At 35.8% G+C, this 24,006-nt stretch overlaps 1 protein-coding gene across 5 annotated transcripts in view; it reads right to left on the bottom strand.

Annotated features, from left to right (window-relative positions):
* Positions 1–24,006, bottom strand: part of PDE1A (phosphodiesterase 1A) — a 346,255-nt gene that overhangs the window by 49,443 nt on the left and 272,806 nt on the right. For all 5 annotated transcript variants that reach the window (XM_059166853.1, XM_059166854.1, XM_059166851.1 and 2 more), the window contains 5 exons: positions 22,354–22,536; positions 16,321–16,387; positions 12,839–12,955; positions 11,855–11,995; positions 3,543–3,643 (listed from right to left, as the gene is read on the bottom strand). In XM_059166853.1, the coding sequence (XP_059022836.1) occupies positions 3,543–3,643; positions 11,855–11,995; positions 12,839–12,955; positions 16,321–16,387; positions 22,354–22,536 (609 nt within the window). The remainder of the gene's footprint in view (positions 1–3,542; positions 3,644–11,854; positions 11,996–12,838; positions 12,956–16,320; positions 16,388–22,353; positions 22,537–24,006) is intronic.

The following is a 24,006-nucleotide window of genomic DNA, read 5'->3' as shown; positions in this document are numbered from 1 at the left end:
ATGTAGTTAGCTAATGGTACATAATTCCACAGTACGTTTTCTTTTAATCCCAATGATGGCCTAAAAATTCTCTAACCAATAATCATAACTCAATATACAGAAAAGTACACCTGCAAACCTTGTTCAAGAGAGAACTGAGTATATCTTGCCCAAGTATCTCCAGAAGTTCACGCAGATCATGGGAAAAACTGACATGTAAATCACATGTCATTTGTATCAGATGGCCTCAAATCTAGCCAGGGCAGTGTAACTACATGACATGGCTCCAAGTATCACTGTCCTTTACTTTCAGCAGCAAGCAAAGCTATATCTTTGAACTGGATTTAATTGTAGCAAATTACTATGCTTTTGTCTCATAAATCCAATAAGATTCTGATAATACAGCACCATCTTAATGTTTGAGATGGTCTTTCACTGCTAAGAAAAGAACAAAACTCTAAGCAACATTCAGTATCCATGGTAACATGTAGCTCAGTATTTTTACAAAAAAGAAATTATCTCCATTTATTTACACTTTCAAGGATTTCATGAATTATAATGTCTGTATTGAACTCAAATCTAGCATTGCACTATGTTCTAAATTATTTTTTATTTTGCATTATCCAGTATATAGTTTTCTATATTAGAAAAGCATTCTAAATCTAAGTAACAATGAATGATATAAAATACAATAGAATTATTGATACTTTTAACATAAGATCTTATTTTTTTTTGGACAAAATGGAAAGGTGTTAGAGTTTTAAAAGCACATTATATTGTTGTGTTTGTGGTCACCACAACATGTTCATTTAGAGAATTCTCAAATTCTTGCATAATTAATCCTTTAAATTGATCCCAGTAGGCGATTTACAAGAAAATAAACAAAATACCAGACATTTTCTCCCCTTTATTTACAGAGTTTCTTAATGTAAAATTGGGGGAAAAATGAATTTTTCTTTCTCCCTCTCCTCTTTCTTTACTCTACCTTCTCCTCTTGCACCTCTTCCCTTTTTCTCCATTTCCTTCACCTTTTCTGCAGTCCAGAGCATAAGTAAGCTAGGACCCTTCATCAGTTGTAAACGGACGGTAAGGAGAAAGCTGGATTGATGGCCCCGACACCACTGCTGGAGAAGGCTAGCCCTTGGCCTTTCAGAGTAGAAAAAACAAGAGGTGTTCATGGATAACCAATCCCTTGCTTCCTTCTCCAATTGCTAAAACTGTGGGGCCCAGCTCAGTAATGAGCTGTGTTTAACTAAAATCTCACTCATTGTGGATTCAGTGGATGTAGAAGGGTCTTTGACAAACAAAAATGATGTGCATGGTCTACCTTCACTTTGATGTTTGATACAAAAATGGAAGAGCTGCCTCTACTCTACAAATGTGTAGGTAATTAATATCCTCTTCCACATGAACAGACCTCCAGGTCTGCCTTTTCCCTTCATGGTCTGTCAATCTCAAAAGCTCTGGGAATAGACAGAATGCCTTCCTGTGTCACATGCATATGGAATATTGTTCACCGATGAAATTGAAAGAGCTATCAAGCCATGAAGAGACACTGAGGAACATTAAATACATATTATTAAGTGAAAGAAACCAGTCTGAGAAGGCTTTATATCACAGTATTTCAACTATATGACATTTTAGAAAAGTCAAAACCACAAGATATTAACAAGACCAGTGGTTATCAGGTGTAAAGGCAGAGAAAGGAAGGGAGGGAGGGAGGGAAAGAGGGCGGAAGGAAGGGAGGAATAGATGATGCACAGGAGGTTTTAGGGTGGTGAAACTATTGTGTATGATACCATAATGGTGGATACATGGCATTATACATTTGCAAAATCCATACAATGTGTAACACAAAACTAAACTCTAATATGTATTATGGGCTTCAGTTAATAATAATGTATCAGTAGTGGTTCATTATAACAAATGTACCATACTGATGCAAGATGTTAGCAACAGGGGAAACTGTGGGGGTGGGGAAAGAGAGTTTATGGGAAATATGTACTTTCTGTTCAGTTTTTCTATAAATCTAAAACTTCTCTAAGAAATAAAGTCTATTAATTAAAAAAAAAGAAAAAAATTAATTTTCCCTTAATAAGACTGGAGGGTTCTACAGTAATTCTAGAGCAATATCAGTCTCTCAACTTCCATCTCCATCTCAAGCAGCTCTGACTAGTGAAAGACTTAGAGAGATGTCAGGGACCTATGTATAGAAAGTTGGATCACAATGGGTCCTAGACACATTTTGCCTCTCAGGCACTGAGATCTCTGCAACCAAAAAGAATAGAGAGAACCTTTCTGTTATGAAATGAATTATGTCTCCCTAAAATTCACATGTTGAAGTCCCTTGTACCTTAGAATGTGACTGTATTTGGAGAAAAGGCTTTTAAATAGGTAATTAAAGTTAAATAAGGTTATAAGTGTGTGCCTTAATCCAATATGGCTGATGTTCTTATAAGAAGAAGAAGAGATACCAGGAATTTGTACCCACACAGAAAGGGTCATGTGAAGACAGTGAGAAGGTGGCCATTTAAACCAAGCAGAGAGGCTTCTGCAGAAACCAAACCTGCTCACACTTCTTGGATTTCTAGACCTCAGAACTGTGAGAAAAATTCTGTTATTTAAACCACCCAATCTGTGATTTTGTGATAATAGCCCTAGCAGACAGGTATATCTCCACTCTGGAAATTTGATTCTAATAACTGTCATTTATTAGCACCATTAAAAACCTCATTTTCTAATTATTTTAAATTTAGCACTTCACACTAACCTGGAAATAAGGTTTTTTTGATTTTTTTCAAAAGCACAATTTTATTACTTTCACATACATAATGATACTAAGCTAATGCCTTAAATAACATGTTGCAAGATTCATGTCAGTCAGATGTCTGAATTGTGTGATACTTCAAAGTATTAATTCTGGGCAGAGAGAAATTATCTGACACATTTTTACATTATTTAAATTGCTAAATATGTTAGTAAATATTTATACAGTTTTCTTGATAAATAATTGAGAAAGTGTTTGTAACTTAAGGAATTTTGCTAAAATCCATTAAAACTACTTACTAGACATCTTCACTGTTTTTAAAAAGTTTTATTAAAAATAAGAGATATGGTATCTTGCCATTTGCGATGACGTGGATGGAACTAGAGGGTATCATGCTTAGCGAAATAAGTCAAGCAGAGAAAGACAACTATCATATGATCTCCCTGATATGAGGAAGTGGTGATGCAACATGGGGGCTTAAGTGGGTAGGAGAAGAATCAATGAAACAAGATGGGATTGGGAGGGAGACAAACCATAAGTGACTCTTAATCTCACAAAACAAACTGAGGGTTGCTGGGGGGAGGAGGGTTGGGAGAAAGGGTGGGGTTATGGACATTGGGGAGGGTATGTGCTATGGTGAGTGCTGTGAAGTGTGTAAACCTGGCAATTCACAAACCTTTACCCCTGGGGATAAAAATATATTATATGTTTATAAAAAATAAAAAACTTAAAAAATAAGAGATATGAAGAAAAATAAAGTTTTAAGTTAGAAAAGTTCATGCTTTATGTAACTTACCTTGTCTGAATATGAAAGTTGTTTGTGGTTCCTGTATGCTCGTAATCATGAATGGCAGCAGCAAAGACCATTGCTAAAATTTCCAGTTCAGTGAGCCAGTGCTGGTAAATTAAAAAAAGATACTATCATATTTACAAAGCAGAGGCCATGCTGTATTTCTACAAAAGAGATTTTCAGTGCAGTCAGTATAAGTAATCATACAAATACATTAAATTATTTTTATTGATTTTAAATCGATTTTTCATTCCTTTCTCACATGCGTTGATTGTGCATTATGGATGGTTCATGAGGTCAATGATTGTTTCATGGCTTGTAGGTTCAAAATACAGACATTATAATGTTCCTTGCCATCATTTAAAAGGTAAACCCTGTGTGGATTTTTGAATTCACAGATTTATGAATCTGGGCCCTCATGAAATCGGTTACAGTTTAATAATTCTTTTAGTTTAGTCATTTTTTAAAAAGATTTTATTTATTTATTTGACAGAGATCACAAGTAGGCAGAGAGGCAGGCAGAGAGAAAGGAGGAAGCAGGCTCCCTGCAGAGCACAGAGGCCAATGCTGGGCTTGATCCCAGGACCCTGGGATCATGACCTGAGCCGAAGGCAGAGGCTTTAGCACACTGAGCCACCCAGGTGCTCCTAGTTTAGTAATTTTTGACATTAGGGCCCATACACCATTAAAATATCTTTAGCTCAACTTTTTTAGAAGACCCTACTATGAGAAAATTTTTCACCTAAGAGTTGAAAATATTCACTTTGCTCATTAAACTGAACTTTGCTTATATAGTTCACATTAAGATTCATAAGAGTTTCTAAGAATTTACCAAATTTGCTCTGCATAACACATATATTCTGACTGTGCAATTAAACCTAATAATAAAAGATAGAGCAAGTGTTTTCATTTAAAATCCAGACCACCCACTTCATATACATTGATCTTTCTGTTATCAGGTGGATGGCTTAACAAAATTTCTCTGCTATTACAAGTCTACTAGGTAATTTGGTAGTTTATTCATCACTGAAATTTTGCATAACAGTTTTACTACACTCTCTATTATGACAACCATGGGCCACTACTTAAATTGAAAATAAATAAAATTAAGTAAAATTAAGTTCACTTTCCCCGGGGACAGAAGCCACACTTCAACTTCTCAGGAATCATATGTGGCAAGTAGTTACCATATGGAACAGTGCCGATGCAGTGTTTCCATCATCACAGAAAGTTCTGTTAGATAATGGTGCAAGTAGATGGAACTTGATTCTGGGAATGAAGGATCCCCATGACAAGGAGCTTATTCGTTAGTAGTCTCATTCCACACACTTGAAACAATTACATTGTACAAAAAAACAGAAAAATAGAAACTACATGCATACTTGATAAACAGTCACAGAAAAAGATACAATCGAAGGGCCGATAGAATGTCTATCTGGTGGCAGTGATCTTGGAAGAAGGATGCACAAAGTTTTGCACCTAATGCCATGGGAGAAACAGAGAGATTCTAAATAGAAAGAGCAGATGCAGAATGATACTGTCGAGACTGATATGGAAATCGAATTGCCCATAGTACAGTTGTATTGGAGAGTCAAGTGGAATGAGAATGGAAAGAGAGTGCAGATTATGGGAAGAGTTGATAGAGTACTTTGATTAGAGCCGATGAATCTGGATTTTGTATAAGATGTAGGAGGGAGCCACTGTAGATCCATGAGTCCAAAACGAGATGTGACAACTATTGGATTTCATAATTGACAAAGACATGATCTTATAAATTTTTGCTCCTCTTCACATAATCTACCAGTTACCAGTCTGGTAATTGGCACATAGTAGGAACTTAATATTTGTCTGCTGACTTGAATTTCATGAGTTTTGCATTCGGAGGAGGCAGTAAGGAGTTGTGGAAAGAGAATATGGATAATCGGACGATCCTGGTTTTAAATCTTTGTTGGCCATGAGGCAAATTAGTTATTTACCCTCTCAGCCACAGTTCCCATGAAAATAGAATTAGTGATCATTCCCTGTGGAATTGTAAGAGAAGTTTTTAAGTTAATGTATTCACTGTGTCTTTTGCAAATCTTGTATAATAGTAAAATACAGAAAAAACGTCATTTTGCTGAACTTACTACCTTAAAAGCACTGTAGAAGGCATTGAGTCTGGAAAATAATTGTGAGCTAACATATCTTTAGTGATTGCAATTCAAGAATAAATGTCTCACAGATGGATGACTGAAGCAGAAATGATTTTCAGACCAATGGGAGTTGATATAACTAGCTATTTTGTGTTTATGGGTGCATTTAATTGTGAGTCATTAAAAGGAAGAATGGCCTCTATTATAGCCTGAAGTGGGACTGAGCCTCCAATGTCCCCAGTGAGACTGTGGAATTAAACACCATGAAATGGAAAGCAATTGAAGTTAAACCAGGCTTTGTACCCCCAGAAACTCTCTGTTAATCCCCCTCCCTGCTTGTGCTCGCGGCTCAGACCTTTGGAGAATAACCCTGTTTGAGCCCACCGTGTTAAATAAAGCTCCGTTCCTCCAAAAAAAAAAAAAAAATTAAATTAAAAAAAATTGATCCAAGAAACGGGTCGCCAATTTTCTTAACCATATCCTAATTTTTCTAAAGATCTTTTTTTATTTATTTGAGAGAGAGTGCACATTGGGTAGAGGGGCAGAAGGAGAAGAGAATCTTAAACAGACTCCTCACTGAGTGTGGAGCCCAATGCAGGGCTTGATCCCAGGACCCTGAGGTCACAACCTGAGCCAAAACCATGAGTCGGACATTTAACAGACTGTGCCACCCAGGTGCCCCTTATGTATTTCCTATTGATCAACAGATTTAACTGTCATTTAAAAAAAGTGATATTTAATACCTATAATAATATAGAAAATGAAGCTGCAATTATAAAAAACATTAAATTAAGGCAGCAGAGATGGGTTTTAATTATAGATTATCTCATAAGCATTTAAAATTATCTTCCTAGCCGTTAAAATTGATTATAATTATTTCCTGTTTTTAGTCTCATTATTCTCTGCTTCCCATAAATAGTACTTCCTCCACGAATCCCTTTTATTTATTGCCACACTATGGCCCTAATAATTAAGTTTAAATGATAAAATATTGAACCCTCTCACTTAATTTAAAAGCACACCTATTTTGTATTAGTGAAAGTAGAATTTTGGGTGGATTTTTAGTTCCTTAGTTGTTCATTCATTTTACATTGGTGCCAAATGAGAATTCCAACACAGAAAGTGAATGCTTATATTCATTGATTTTGTAAGTGATTCATGAGAATATGCCAGAGAATGAGGCTGAGTCCCATCACTCTTCCCAACTAGCACAGTGGTCAGTACATAACCTACGTGCTTCTGGTTTCTCATGGGCAGATATAAAGGGTTAAAATGATGGGTCGTGAGCAGTGTAGACACTGTGTTTCATCTAAACCACAGTTTGCATTTTGCCTAGAGAAATGCCCAGGTAGACTAACTCTAAAATGAGCAGTCCCCAAATTATATCATAGGGAGATACTGACTGCCATCAATAGTTATTATAATGATATCAGAAAGAAAGGAAAAGGAATTAACATTGGTTGGACATTTTAGCTAGATGGTCTCTTTTGTATAACCATCCTACTTTCCACTTATGAGGTAAATATTTTTATCTTTACTTGGCACGTGACAAAGCTGGATCTTAAAGAATTGAGTCAACCTGCCAAAGGTTGCATAGCTATCAAATGGCAGAGCAGGAATTCAACCCAAAATATGATTCCAAAGTTTCTGTTCCTTTCAGAGATCACAATATTCCTTTTATGGATGACTATAGCATTCATTACTTGAAGGAGGCAATACGCAGAATACATTTTTCCCAGGTTTTAGAGGCAGAATTTCTAAAGAGTTTAACTGGGTATATTGATGGGTAGAAAGAAGCTCTAAATAGAGCTTTAATACTTGTGATGTAAATTTTCACATCTGAATTATTCAGTGTGTGTATGTTTATGTGTGAGAGAGAGAAAGTGAAAGTGTATGTGCATATTAAGGCTGGGAGGATTTTGGGTCAGAAAATCACACTGACCTATTAGTTCCTGTTGTGTCTAAAACAGCATAATTAACAACTTTCTTAGCTAAATTAAAGGGTTGGACACCTTTTTCTCTAACTTTGAATAGGATGACATAGTTTGCTATAACTTATCCAGTAGTAAAAAGTGTCATAATAATATTAATACATAATACACACAAAATAATACAATATATAATAAAAATAAATTGACGTTATTGATATTAGGATGTGTGTTAATACCTATTATGTTTCAGGAACTGGGTTAGGTGCTTTACATATATGGTATCTGTGCCTCTTCATTGTCATCCTACATGGTGGTATTATTAGCCACATATTAATGACAAGAAAACCAAGGCAGTGGGTGAGTGATCTAGGTCATGGTAGAGCAAGGTTTCAAACCTATGTCTGGTTGCCTTGAAAGCCTACACACTTTCTACTCTTCCAAACATTGTTGTCTGGGAAGCCACTTAAAAGAATAGTATTTCCACATAGTTGGTAGAATAGAGACATAGTGGCATATTTTTTGTAGAAAGACGGGAGAAAAACTGAGTCAATCCAGAGTATGGGAGGCTATTTCTGGGTGTGGTCAGGGGACTACAACTTCCAAAGCAAACAGACCTCATAGCATTGCTCCTTCTTCTACTCTTAATAATAGAACACAGGATCAGGAGCCCTTAGACACAAGTGTTCCCTTACAAAGGCCCTTGGAAGATTTCAAATTCAGAGAGACACTTGGAGGTGGCATTTGGTAAAGCAATTTTCTCTTCAGCCAATGGAATGAGCTACCACACACAACCGCTGCCTTGGCACAGGGCTACAAGTTAACTGCCAAAGGACAGAGAGGGACAGACAGAGGGTGTACTAGAATCTGCTCTCCTCTGCAGGGTCTCTTCCCAGGCTGAGGGTATCCTGTGTGACAGTAACAAACTGAAGGACAATAGCTTCATCAAGACCCCTTCAGTAACTAGTCCTCAGACCATTTTGCAGGTGGCAGGCTGCGCTAGTCACCTGACAGTTTGGGGCTGCCCAGAGTGCTCCAGAAATGTTACACAGATAAGACCATCCTGAAATGGCAGGGCATCAACTAAAACTAAAGCCAGTGACCCAGTCTTCCCCACATCAAATCCGAGGAGTTTCAGCTAAATCAATATTTCTATAATACATTTTTGTTGTTTCAAAGAACCAACATATTCATCTGTGTGAAAATTAATACTCGCCTACCGCTACTTTTTTCATCTGAAGAAAAGCTTGTTAAAATAACTCCCCTAAAGCTATCAAGCTGGCTGTGAAACCTAGTTTTCACAACATAGGCAGGCAATAAATCCGTAATTCATTTTGCCTTTCCTCTTACCGTCTATTATAAAGTTTCTCATTACTTCCTGTAGTTGAAATGTATTTTCCGCATCTCAGACAACAGTGACAGTCTTCCACTAGACTATTTTTGTAATGGCCAAACTAAGGGATGAGTAAAGAGCCCACTGACACATTGTAGCTGAAGGATAAATTAATCAGAAACAATTTCTCCAATGAAACCTGCTAAAGTAGATCGAAGTTCTGTTTATGATTGGTAAGTTAAGGACTACGTGATCTTTACTAATGTCAAATTTCTAGGAGTCATGCCAGGCTGGGCCAGATTTCCCATCTTCCAAAGAAGTTGGAATGGCTTATTATATCCAGGAACAGGTCCTCCTCACAAGTCTAAGGGAAAAGTCACACCGTGGATTTGAATTTCTGTATTTACGTCATCCTTCATCTCTTCAATGTCACCTTCAGAAGAGAGGTTCTAAAGCTGAAATCAGAGACTTTTATTTGGCTCCCTTTATACTGATAGAAAAAAAAAATTTACTTAAGCAGGAATATATTTTTAAATGATGAAATTTTGGTTACTTCCCAGCATAATATGGTATACATCTTCTCAATGAATTTCATAATTAAAGTAGATATTTGATTATACTGAAGTAGGCATTACTTTTCCATTCCATCTTGTTCTGAAGAAACTTAATCACTTCAGTTTCCATTTTAGAGAATCATTTAAATATTTCATTTTTTCAGCTAATTTTTTTCAAATCCACAGAACTCAGGAAAGAGGACATGCCACACTTAAAAAGAAAACCATCTCACTATCAGATTCAAGACCAAGGCCTTAGAGAACAAACAGCAAGAAGCTCCAACCAGGAAGATGCTGAAGTGACTTTTTCAAGGATAACAGCATTTGCTGCTGTCAGGAGGCAAAGAACTCAAGAAACAGCTGTGACAGTGAAGTCTTATTAAAGCAAAGGAACTTTAAAAGAATTTCTCTGTGTGTGTGTGCACATGCTAGAAACAATTACAAGGAAGGTTACTTATACTACTTCCTAAAAGCTTATAATATCTTAAAGCCATGTCTTTGCATGCTTGATTTTCTACTGATTATTGTTACCTTCCACTTCCTCTTTCTACATGTCAAATCAGACTCCTGGAAAGAAGAGTGAGTAAGCTTCAACCTAGGACCAAGAAGTTTAGCCATAACTGCATTTGATCTCAGCCAATGGGTACATTTATACCATAAGTCTGTGATGTCCACATATATAACCTACTACAGGAAAACACAGGGTCTGATGTTGACAACACATACAGTTCAGCCTTCTCCAAGGTCACAAGGAGGTCATGCTACTTCCTCAATTAAAGTTTTTGAGATTTCTGCCTCCCCCAAATAGGACTTAACTCCAAAGCAGGTTATGTTGTAATTTTGTGGTAGAATGCAGATTTCTGTTGAATTGGCAGTGAGATTCCAAGAAAATTCTTTATTAAATAGAAGCCTTTATTAGAAGTTGAGCTCCCAGCCATTAGCCATTACCAACTTCCAGCTATGTGAGTGAACCACCATGAGTATCTTGTACAATGATGTCCTCAGCTATGGTTGCTAGCTGATTTTAAGCCCATCATTCACCACAACTGAGAACCTGCTAGTTGGGACGCTCCTAACTAAAGACCTTGGAGAGCTACTGATAAGTTGTTGTTTTAAGCTAGTAAGTTTTGGAGCAACAGATAATCAAAACATGGGTTAGGAGTGGGATCTGAGCCCAAGGCATTGATGGATGTGCAACATTTTTGGAGGCAAAGAAAGATGAAGAAGAGGAGCAAACAATTTCTTCAATCATCATATGAGACAGTATTGGATGAACCATAGTGAATAGATTGTGTAGAGAAAAACACACTACAGTTTCTTGGGGAAAAATAAAATTAATATGAAAAATTTCTATATATAATAAAGTTGAAGAATCATGTAACTGTTCTAAGTTTTCAGGATCTTCGGGACAACAATGTGGCTCTAGGGACTTTGTATGGAATCAGATTAGGAATAATCTCTGGTGTGGACAGATGAGATACTGAGGATCTCTGGGCCCCAAAGAGTATTAGTTACATAGACCTGAGTGTCAATGACCCAATAGAATGGGTATGTGACTTCTGAAGTCAAAATAGATAGGCAATGTATATTATGGGATTTGATGGAATATTCTACCTACATGCAATTTATGGCATTGCTTCAGCAGAGGCTGACACATCAGGAATCAAGAAGGTACCAAGATTTGGGCATCTCCTATGGTCTGTCTCCCTTTGAATCCACCTCAGTGTGGAATTTTTAGAAGAAAGAGTTGCTTCTTTCTTTTCACTTTCTGGGAGTCACTACAAACTCTGAGACATTACAGAAATTCCAGGCAGATTCAGAATTCCTAACATCTACTCGTTGTTGTCCTGGATTGCATTGTTGAATCACTTATTTATTTATTCATTGATTCATTTAGATGCAAAGAAGAGGAAGGAGAATTTGGAAAAATTCACATAAATCATTTCCAAAGTCCCTATTAGGATTTGATTGTGATTATTAGTGCAAGTAAAAGAGAAAAATCCACAGAAGTCAGTTTGGGAGAACATGAGGGAAGAGCACGGTAATTAACTTTAATCCCAAGACTTTGTGCAGGTCGCTTTTTGTTTTTGCTTTTTGGTTGATTCCTATAGGGAAAAATTATAAACAAAAAATGTCCGGGAGTCCAAATTTCAGAAAATTTGCAATATATTTACATTTGCCTCTGGGTAAATTTTTTCATGGAGTTAAAATATTTTTTGGAAAATGTATATTATGAGTAATTCATTAACCCTCAAAAATCCAAAAGATCATCACATCATATTCCTGTGGGTATTGAAGGGACAATGGCAATGTAGGAGGAAGGAATTTGGTGTTCCAAATTAACAAACTTCAGTTATAAAAACTTTCTTACCATGATACCTGTATGAAGCATTATGTAATGCACAGTTTGAGTGACATCAGCTGCATGAATCAAATTGTGATAAGGATTTTTGTATTTGCTGTAACCAACTTCTAAACCTTCTGCAAAGGAAATTAGGCAAGAAACAGGAATCTGCAAAAAGTAATAATCATGATTATATTTTGGCCAAAACAGTAGCACTAAATCAACATGAGCACAACAATGTTTGGGATGGGACACAATCGTGAGCCAGATGTGGGCAGTAGTTTTTTGAGGTTACATGTAGGCTGTTTTGAAAAACTATTTCATTAACCTGCTAGCTTTCAATCCTAAGAAAGATTGTAACACCCAGGTACTTAACTAAGGTAGATGAAATAACAATCTTACCCATACTGTTGCCTTTAAATGTTTATATCTCCCAGAGTCAAGACAGGAGACTAGTTCTTAAAAGAGTAAAATTCCCAATTACAATTGGTGATGTCTAGTTTTTCTATCTGTAATACAAGGGATTAAAACAAATGACCTCCCAGTACCTTCTATCTAAGATTCCATGATTCCAGTGGTAATGATGAAAGGTATAGGTTGCAGAGTGCTCAGAAATCTGGATCAAATCTGCTGCTTAAATGGCTCTAAAATGAAATTAGTTAGAAGCCCTTTCATCTCGGGTTAAGAAAAGCTGCCAGGAAAGGTTCATTTTATGTTTTAGGAACACAGAAGATGATATTTGTTAAAAACATAGCTCGTAATCACGACATGATTTGATCTCTGGGTAATTCAGGGGGATGTTGGTGTCTTGTTGGAATGAGGCTACAGTGGCTCACAATGTCCGTGTGGATGTATGTCTGTGAGTCGTGGATAATGGCTGCATCATGTGGTGAACTTGTTCCACTAGAAATGTTATAAAATGCATTGATTAATGACTCGATGTTCTGCATTTTCATTCTTATTCAGATAACGAATTCTAAGAGCACTTCATTTTTGTTCCATGTTTCTGACCTTGAAACGATTGATAAGATCATATCTGGTAAACAGTTCATAAATCATAAACTTCAGACTGTGTTCTCCACTTGCTTCGTTTAAGGCAAATACATCGAAAGACCATTTATCAACGTCCTGTAAAAAATGAAAAAAGGAGTAAATGCTTTAGATGGCAATATCATTTAGTTGTTTCTTTCTGTGAAAAATTCTTGGAGAGATCAGGCATTGTAGATTTAGTAGGTCACATTTCTATTTAGAACATCAGACTATATTTTTTTCCAGTGTCTGGTATGACAGAGCCACTTACTATCTATGGGTTCACAAAAATGAGGCCATAATGGGTAATATAAGTGTTAAAATCTTCCCCTTAATCCTGAAGTTATCAAGCTTGATGTAATAAACCTGATAACACTATAATAATGATCTTATTCTCAGTCTCTCTTCAAATTCATGCTATAAATCACTTGTCCAGAGGAGGCTTCATTTTAAGGTACGTGGGTGGTGTCAGGTTATGTGGTTATGTGGGTGGTGTCAATGGAGGAATAGGGGAAAATAACCCCAATTTCTCTTTCCCACCCACTACATTCTACCCGGCTTGAAAGTCCACCCCAAGAGTCAATGCTTTGATTTAAAGCTTTGATATTTTATGTCTTCTTTTAAGTTTCAAATAATTCGAAAGATAGAGTATATACTACCTTATTACTCACTCTAACCTTGGTTGATTCATTTACACCTGCCTCCAGGGACAGATGGGAAGGAAAAGGAAGTGAGTCTTTTGATAGAGGAGAAGGAGGAGGAAAGTAATTATAGCATTTCAGGCGATTCCCAAGGGAAGTGGTCAGGCCTATAGGGAGATACATACATACCCATGGAAAAAATCCACTAACAGTGGGAGAGAAGGCTACGAGAGCTATGCCAAACCATTCCAGCTACCTCATGATTTTTTTTTTTTTTAGATTTTTTTTTTTTTTTAATTTATCAGAGAGAGACGGGGAGAGAGTGAGCACAGGCAGACAGAATGGCAGGCAGAGGCAGAGGGAGAAGCAGGCTTCCCGCCGAGCAAGGAGCCCAATGTGGGACTCGATCCCAGGACGCTGGGATCATGACCTGAGCCGAAGGCAGCTGCTTAACCAACTGAGCCACCCAGGCGTCCCTACCTCATGATTTTTGATTTAAGTAATTGCAGGTTGAAAACTTGCAGAAGGGTTCACAAAAAGGGACTTGTAACAGGTGATATCAGTCCTATACACTAAAGAGGTTTTCATGTAGAGTGGGAGCTTCAATGCTAAATATAGCAATGAAATTTTGAAAATTTAAAGAAATAAAACAGTCAGTTCTAACGATTATTAGAACTTCCTAGCAAAGTGTGTGCTTACATACACACAGCAAGTTTAGTATTGAATAGGGCAACCTTAAAACTGTGCCTTAATTTTGAATATGAGCTGGGATTATTTATAACTTCATTTAATACATTTTTAGAGAGGCCAACAATCTGTACTATAAAATGCTGAAACTAAACTGAGAATCTGATAAATAGTATTCAAACAATCTCTTAAAAATACTGCTTTTGTGTAAGCCTGACGACTCATAGACCTGTACCCCTGGGGCAAATAATACATTATATGTTAATAAAAATAATAAAAAATAAATTAAAATACTTCTTTTGAAAAGAGTAATAACAGCTTCAAATGGTATTTTTAATCACTTGAAAACACCAGTGAGATGGTTTTTGATTTGCTTGTACGTCTTTGTTAAATTCCTTGTACTTGGTCCTGATTTGATCCCCAAACACTTGCTTTACAAACACTTCATAAATTTAAAATCTCTGAAGGTTGTGTGAGCAGGCATTTTAACATCAATAAAGCTCAAATGAGGCCAACAAATCTCTTATCAAATTCCAAAGCTAACACAAGAATTAGTTCAGATTGTTAGGAGGCTGCTATTTATAGGTCCTGTTCTGGTTTCATACTGAGTAAAAGGTTAGTTCTCCACTTTGGGGATTTTTGTCAACAATGATGATTTACACTTATAAAGTACTGCAAATGCTCACTTGAGGATAAATAAGACCAGAAGGTATCTCAGGAAGTAAGAACTATTTAACTAAAAATATTCTTTACTAGTGATATTTCCTCCCTCAACCTATTAGTTGATACATTTTTCTCTACTACATTTTAGAAGAGTGTTTACTTTCTCTCATACTAAAATATTGTGTTGGTTTCTAAGTAAATGTTATTAAAATAAAAAAATAAAAGTAAGTAATATTCTTGTTCACAGTTGATGAAACAAAAATCTCACATGATCTAAGGAGTAATTAATATCCTATAATGTGACATTTCACTTACATACTAGTCTTTTTTTATAGCTTTAGAAACATAAATATAAAAAAGTGTTCAGGAAAAACTATCTCTTTAAATTAATAAGATTAAAGTCTACTATGCAGCAAAGAAAAAAATGTAAAGGGGATGTGTAAAAGAAAATCAACAAAAGATATAATATAAATAGCAATATAAATTTAAACTAGAAAGGAGTTTAAAATATCAGAAATAAAGCAACTCAGGATATTCTGTTGCCCATGTCTTTTAAATTCTTGGTGATACAGGAAAACCACCATGAAATTGTTAGAGGAGACAAAGTTGAATTTCTCTACCGAAATGAAATAATAGAAAGAAATAAGAGATGTTAAGTGATGAGCTTAGAATAGGAACAGAAATAGGAACAATGCTTTTGTATACACACACAGTAGAAACAAGTGAACCAAAAACTTTCACTACTTCAGAGTTTTGGCTCCAATTATTTCTAACATATTTAATACTGCATTTGGGCATCAGCCATAGGAAAAGCAGAGATAAGAGAGTTGAATTTTTTTGTTATTTTCTTTTTTAAAAATTTTTTCAATTTATTTATTTTCAGAAAAACAGTATTCATTATTTTTTCACCACACCCAGTGCTCCATGCAATCCGTGCCCTCTATAATACCCACCACCTGGTACCCCAACCTCCCACACCCCCCCCACTTCAAACCCCTCAGATTGTTTTTCAGAGTCCATAGTCTCTCATGATTTTTCTTCCTTAATTTTATCTTTTTATGTGTTCTCAGAAGTATATTCTAAACAAATTTTTTTCATGTAAGTTTTGTCCTGGAACACCTTTTTTTCAATGCACAAAACTTTCCCACAATATACATAACAAAATACATATATTCTGACAAGTCCTGGTGCCATCTCAAAATTGAATTCAAGATCCATCTAAACAAAGCATGAAGAAGGAAAAAAATCACATATCTGTGTGCACACACATGCATTGATTTAATGTAAATCAGTCCTCATTTAAGTCTACAATGAGCCATGATTTGGAACACATGACATGTGAATGGCTACAGTATTTTTCATGTACCAATACATAAGATGTAGCAAAGACCTATTCTCATTTTCTCCCAGCCATTGTAAGAAGATTTGAAAAAATGACTATTTGAAAATTTTAAATAATTGAAATTATTTCACCTTTAATGTTACTATGACAGCTTCTGGATATACCAAACCAACCATGTGATAAGACTTTCTGTACATCCTGAAAAAGAAAAACAAGTGTATATGTAAGACTCATTTATTCAAAGATTTTGAATATTTTTTTAAAATGTAAGGGAAAAGATTACTTTTGACATGTTCACCTTTTATCATTAGTTACTGGCTCTCTTTGTGGTAATAATGATTACTATGATCACCACTTATTGAGAACCTACAATGTGACATGAGTTAATACGAATTTGTCTACACACAAACACCCTACTAAGTCAATATGACTGACATCTTTTTCTTTGCTTCATCTTATTAAAAGAGACTGTCCTTCGTATGTGCAACAAACTTTCTGGCATGCCCATACTGATGAGAGAAGAATATTCTTGTTTTGCATCCATTTATGTGCCAAAATTTTAGATCAGGAAGCTGAATATCACTAAAATATTTCCTTTATGGATTTCTTTCTTTCTTCTATTTTTCTTATAAAATGGAAATTACAAGACAGAAAATGTAGTATCATCAGAATTTACATAGCTTCCTTTTTTTAAAGTTAGAAAACACATTGACAAAAACTGTTGAAGTTTGTTCAAATTGTCATGTAATAAAAATTAAGAAACATTATGTAGAACAAAGTTATTCCCATTTTTATAATAGCACCAATAAAAATATTTTTATCCATCAGTAATTTGCTATATTTTCTGATAGGTAACCAAAATGACATAAACCAAATCCATGAAACTCTTCCATTAGTTCAAGTGACAAGAAAATCAATGTGATACCCCAATGTGTAGGAAGAGCATAGACTTCTATTCAGAATGGGCAAGTACAAGGTTCATCCCCAACATCCTGGGAAGAAACATGTAACTATGAATCATGTCCCTTCATTTTCATATTGTCAGTCCATTGGCAAGCTACATTCCTAGACTATACTGTTGTAACTTTTCCCAAAATGCCTGAACAAAGTAAAAATTTAATGATTATATCATTAATTTATGTGAGGGAGATTAATATAAGAAATAGCCACTTGGAAAATATTTTGCTATTTTATAAGACTACTACAGAAGACACTAACTTTTTTTTTTTTTTAAGATTTTTAAAATTTATTTATTTTAGGGAGAGAGAGAGTACAAGCATGAAGGCAGAGAAGGAGAGGGAGAGAGAATTTCAAGCTGACTCCACATGGAGTGCTGAGCCTGATGCAGGACTCACTCTCACAACACTTAGATCATGACCTGAGCCAAAGCCAAGAGTCAGACACTTAACTGACTGAGCCCCCAGGTGCCCCTAGATACTAAGATTTTTGATTCAAGGTACCTTATGGATTTAAAAGCCACAAAATATATTTCTTAGTTTCTATGTAAAACCTCTCTTTTAAAGATAATAAATGCCAATAATTCATGTCTCTCTCTCTCTTTTTTTAAAATTTTTAATTTTATTTATTTTTAAAATTTTTTATTTTTTATAAACATATATTTTTATCCCCAGGGGTACAGGTCTGTGAATCGCCAGGTTTACACACTTCACAGCACTCACCAAAGCACATACCCTCCCCAATGTCCATAATCCCACCCCCTTCTCCCAAACCCCCTCCCCCCAGCAACCCTCAGTTTGTTTTGTGAGATTAAGAGTCTCTTATGGTTTGTCTCCCTCCCAATCCCGTCTTGTTTCATTGATTCTTCTCCTACCCACTTAAGCCCCCATGTTGCATCACCACTTCCTCATTTCAGGGAGATCATATGATAGTTGTCTTTCTCTGTCTCTGCTTGATCTCTCTCTCTCTCTCTTTTTAAAAGATTTGTTTATTTGAGAAAGAGAGAATGCCAGTGAGGGTAGGGGTGGAGGGAGAAGGAGATAAGCAGGCTCCCCAATGAACAGGAAGCCTGAAGTGGGGCTCTGTCCCAGGACCCTGAGATCATGACCTGAACTGAGGCTAAGAGACGGTCATTTAAATAACTGAGCCATCTAGGTGTCTCTCATGTTCCTCTTTTGAATCTTGACTTCTTAAAAGCTCAGAATTAAAATATTGCATTTATGTATACCTCTAGCCTACCTTCCTTAATAAAGTATTTCCCCATTTTATCACAGAGACCTTATTACTTTATTTCACTATTTCCATTTAATGTTTATTTTAAATGACCCAATAATTTTTGAATGTGGGTAATTGGTTATAATAAAAAATCATCCTTATTCTCTATCTCTCAGAAGATTTCAGAGCATTTTATAAATAAAAATACTTATATTAATTACTACATCGAGATAGGTATAATTATGGTAGTTTTGCAGGCAAGGAAAATAGTAATTGTACTATAACAGATCCAGAAAATAATTATTGTCAATAATGATATTTAGTTGTTTTGTGGGATTTTTTTTTGGGGGGAGACAACAGTCTTTTCTATCTATTCTTCTAGTCTTTACTACTAAAAAATAGAGAGATGGGAAATAAAGGATGATGGATTAGGAAAATAAGGTCAATATAATAATAAGGAGTAAGAAATTTAAAAAAATTAAGTAACTTTCAATCCTTGTGATTTCACGTCACCAAAAGGCAGTAGGATACAGCAAAAAGAAGACATGCTTTAAATAACAGACTAGGCTCTCACTAGCTATGTGACCTTTGGAAAGCTATATAATGTCACTCATCTGTAAAATGAGGATAATTATAAGTTTTTTGTGATGAGTAAATGATATAAATGTCTAGCATAATATAATAAGTGCTCAATACAAGAAAGCCATTAGTATCATTGATGTTACTGTTCTCACTACTCTGCAGCCCATGCTGTTGCCTGCAATTCTTAGGTTCGGGGCTCCCAGGGCTCTGTCAGAGCTCTGGTGCTGATCTCATAGGCTTAAGGAGTGAATGTCAGGGTGCATTCTCATTACATGGAATATAAAGCAAGACCAAGAAGATTATCCTTCTGAGGAAATGGAGGAACTTCCCCACTATCTTTCTTAATCCTATAATTGGAAATAAAGTATTAGGACAAAAAAATAAGGATGACTGGAATCAGAATCTGTTTGTGGCAGACCGTAATACCGCTGCCTCACACTTGAGTAAATAACTGACATATTACAAGTTGCTGAAAAAGAACAATGAATTTCCTGGACGCCTGCAGGTGTTGAAAGTCCAGCTGGAAATACGGTAGATTATTTTTGGAAGCTTTTACTACAGTTGCAATGTGTAATTCAAGAACTCAAAAAAACTCCACGAAAACTAAAAACTGTCTTATGTCAGATGTTGTGTTAGGTAAGAGCCCAGAGCGAACAAGAAAAAGACAGGCACTGCTTTTATGAGGCTTACTGAGCAGTGAAGGGGGCAATAAATAAAAAAACACATGATTACAAGCAGCACTCCGTGCTGTGAGGTAAACCACTGGTCAGGGCAGACAAAGTGATGAACGGTGTGCACAGCGATCAGGGAAGGCGTCTGGAAAGACAGGAAGGGCCAGCCAGGAGCAGGGGCAGGGAAAATCATTTTTGGTAGAGGGAATAACAGGATTATGGTTCCAAGGGAAGAAAGGGTTAGGGATGTGCGTTGAAATTAGAGCAATATAGAAATTCAGTCAAAAATGAAGGTAGCAAAAAAAAAAAATAAAAAAAAAATAAATTAAAAAAAAAAAATGAAGGTAGCACTTGATGAGACAAGAAAGTTAAAAAGTGCTGAACCCTGCAAAACCATGATACAGAAATCACCCTTAATACCAAGTGAAATGGAAAACCATCAAGAGATTTTAAGCTTAGGAGTGACAGGGACTAATTTATATTTTAAAATGTCCCTGTAGAATGACTTGTTTGGAGAGGGCAGTTGAGGAAGTGAGGACCCAACTGGAAAGCTACTGTCCTGTTTCTGATGGCAGATGACAGAGCTGGGGACTAGGGTTTCAGGAGGGGAGATGGCGAAGTGAGCAGATGGGAAAGTGCAACTGGGTAATGGAATTGCAAGGACCTGTGGAGGCATGGAGTCTTGGGAGGGGAGACTTGAGAGAATACTCAGGAAGGCTTTCTAATTTTCAAAATGGATGACAATTATCTTTGAAAATTCAAGATAAACATAGGTTCCTATTTTATGTACCAACTAATGGGGATTTCATTTCCATATGTTTGTAACATACTGATTTCTTCAAGACTGTTTGCCAGTTAAGTATATTTGATATTTCTATAGGTCATTAAGTAAAATGTTTTATGTAGCATATGAAAAAAATGAACACTTAGCATACCAATAAATTTTTACGGAAATCTTAATCTTTCACAGGATAGAAATAGAAATTTACTCCCACAGTTTGCCTTCTTTTCAGTTTGCCAAGTTCTACAATATTTTCTTGAAAAAGACAAAATATATATTCTTTCAGCAAATCACAAATATTCCCTTTTACCTGTGATTCTCTCACTGACTTTCTGAACTATTATTGAGATATTTTTGATTTGGTGTTAATGAAAATCAGTAAATGTCATACATTTTCCTAAATTGTTTTAAAGTTATGGTTATACCATTATAGATAATCTTTCTCTCCAGCCCTGCTTCCCTGTTGCAGATTTCTGGTCCCACCTGGCAGAGTTGGGACCATTTTATATACCTTATAAGGGGGTGTGGTTACCACACTAATAAAATTGTTTCTTATGAGGATTCTTTTTTCAAAGCCAATTAAATATGGCTAATAAAATACTCAAAATAATTTAAATAATCACCAAGTGGTGGTTATTGTGGATAATAGAGGCACAAAGCAAGAACTTCAAGCTTTATGTGTTGTAGTTATATTTTTAAATGGCATCGAATACTTCTTATTATACATTCTTATTTACATTTTGGGAACCCAAATGTGTTTCCTATTTTTCTTTTAACAGGAAAATTAAAGTGTATAATGTTCATTAGAAATAATAACTAGAGATGTCAGAAGATGAAAAATGATGTGGTCTCTCTAAAATTTAAGTATATTGACCAAAAAATTCTCTCTTCAATTTTATTAGTTTAAAAATGTTTCATCTTTTTATATATATAACTTAATAAAAAGTAATTGTTTTTTAATCTAAGGGATTTCTAATAACTAGTTTTCAGAATTGTCAGATGTCATCTTTATTTCAAGTAATTTCTTTAGCTTTAATTCTGGAACATCTTGTTTCCTAGACAGAAAAATAGACTATATTCTTAAGGGCTAGACAAATACAAAATTAGGCCACATTAGCATGTATTTCACATGAGAAACTACAGTGATTTGATTTGGTGCTTCTAGGGGCCATCAAGTATTCCTTGCTTTAGTGACAGAAATGTCAAAGAACTCTACAAAAGCTACATAAGGAGCTTTTCTCCCATGATGCAAAGAGGATGGTCTTTTTGACTTAATGCAGAGAAAGTCTTATTTGATTTTATTATGAAGTATAGAATTTGTTTTATGAAAAGTTACATTTTATTCCAGTAAAATTAGTTGTGTAATGTATGAATGTGATGCATGAATGTGGTATAATTTAATAAATAATAGGTGTGGTATAATTTATACAAATATATACAAACAATGTATGAATGTGGTATAATTTAATAAATTAATAAAGTTACTCGCAAAGCTACATTTGAGGTACACTAGGCATTCAAAAGTCTGCTTTTAGTCTTTTCTTTTTAAAAAATATTTAATTTATTTATTTGTAAGAGAGAGAGAGCACACAAGCAGGGGGAAGAGGAGAGGGAGAGGGAGAAGCAAACTGCCTACTAAGCAGGGAGCCCGACATGGGGCTCGATCCCAGGACCCCAGGATCATGACCTGAGCTGAAAGCAGACACTTAACTGACTGAACCACCCAGACACCCCAGTCTTTATGTCAATTTAAAAGGAATTAAAGTAATAAACCCAGGACAAAACAGTTTTGTTAAGGCAAATTCATAATGAAGTTCTAAATTTGCTCATTCTGGGTATACTTACAATTGCAGTGTTCCTCAATAAGTAAAATGTTTGGCTCATATAACTTTGTGATGATAAGTATATCTCCTATGTTCCAAATTTTATTATCTTGAAATACTAACAATTTCACTTACCTCTCCACAAAAATTCCAGCTTGAACAGCATGCACAATGCTTCGAAATTTTGGCTTTTCCTCAGATTTCTTTTTCATCATCCCCATTTTCCGTGTGAAGGTGGATGCCAGCCAGTCCCGTACTTCTGATGGGACCGAATCTGTCTGAATGTCACTGAGTTCATCTTCAGTATCCAGCAGTCTTCTACAAAAATTTATACCGATTAAACTTTAGGAAAAAGTGAAGAAAAACCTAACAATAAACAAACATTGCAATGGGATTGAAAATATAGCAAATCACTCTCTGATCATCCCTTAGTATGAGCTACTTAAAAAAAAATAATAATTGGATTAACATTTGAAAAGCTCTGAATTTCTCAAATTGATCATCTTCTGAAGGCCAACACTAATGGAGTTGAGCATTTGCAGCTTTCCAAATGAGATACTGTCATACCCGTCTGGAGACACCAATTCATATACTATTCTAGTCATGAAGAGAACTAAAATAGAGAAGAGAGTTCATAAAAAGATGTCTGTTATTAAACGAGGCAACTGGACTGGAAAGAAAACAAGGAGTAGAAGTTATCAAAGTCGTCTTATATTTGCTAGTCATGCATGTATACAATGCAGCTAGCACAGGCTGCTTGCATATGGCCTTGGAGTCTACAGGTCATTCACATGTGTTATTTCATTTGAATGCTATCTCTAAATTGTAGGAAAATAAGACATCAAGTACTCTAACATTCATTATGAGATCAAGATCATAGATTAAAAAGAGAAGAAAAAAAGATAAACAGATTATTTCAAAAACTCATTTTAGATAACAGGGCCAGTAGAAGTGGAAGAGTTAAGGGCAATCTGCCCAAGTTAAGGGCAGATGCTGTCTTGAGGGTGGACATCAGTTGGCCAAGGAAATGAAATACATCAGTGGGGAAGTGAACAGGAAGTGAAACAACTGCACTGTCCTATCTTCTAGAAGCTCCAGATAGACCACACTGCCCGGACGGGTGGGTGTAGTACCTATGTTGAGGCTGGTCAGCTCCAGTGATCCAGAACTTCCTAAAGGTCTGAACTGGGAAGACCGTGTGAAAGCCTCCCCACAAACGACACAAACATTCCACAGAGCAATTGAGCTTTGCCTCCAGGAAGAGCACAGGCCACTTCTGTCTGTCACTTGACTTTGTTAATTCCATGTTAGTGCACCAGTTTAATAATTCAGAGCTAATTTTAGCACGCTTTGGTTTTGGCTTTGGGGTTCCCTTTGCCCCAAGTAAATCTCTTTGTGTAGGGTGAATCCCAAGGATCATAAGCTGATGGAAGGAAGACAGAATGATACTGCATGCTAAAGCCTCCAGAACAAGTCACACCATCTTGAGTGGGCAGGGACCAAGAAAAGGGCAAAAAAGGTAGAAAGCCCATCCACAGCACCCAATACTACCAAGAACAGTCTCAAAACGTTATATGATGACCTCTATGTGGGGCTCTTTTCTAGAAACATTTAGAGCACAGCCAATTGCCGATATTTACAAATGTTTTATGAAATGCCTTATGACACAATATATACAACTTCAGTGCTGGAGTTACAAAACTACAAGTATACATATAAAGATACAAGAGCCTTGCATAATTGTAAGTTAATACTGATTAATACTTTCTTTGTATCTTTTTTAACTTT

This window comes from Mustela lutreola, chromosome 3 (assembly GCF_030435805.1).
Source record: "Mustela lutreola isolate mMusLut2 chromosome 3, mMusLut2.pri, whole genome shotgun sequence".
NCBI classification, from domain to species: Eukaryota; Metazoa; Chordata; class Mammalia; order Carnivora; family Mustelidae; genus Mustela; species Mustela lutreola.
The sequence above is the reverse complement of the archived record's forward strand: the minus strand, read 5'-3'. Positions and strand labels throughout refer to the sequence as shown.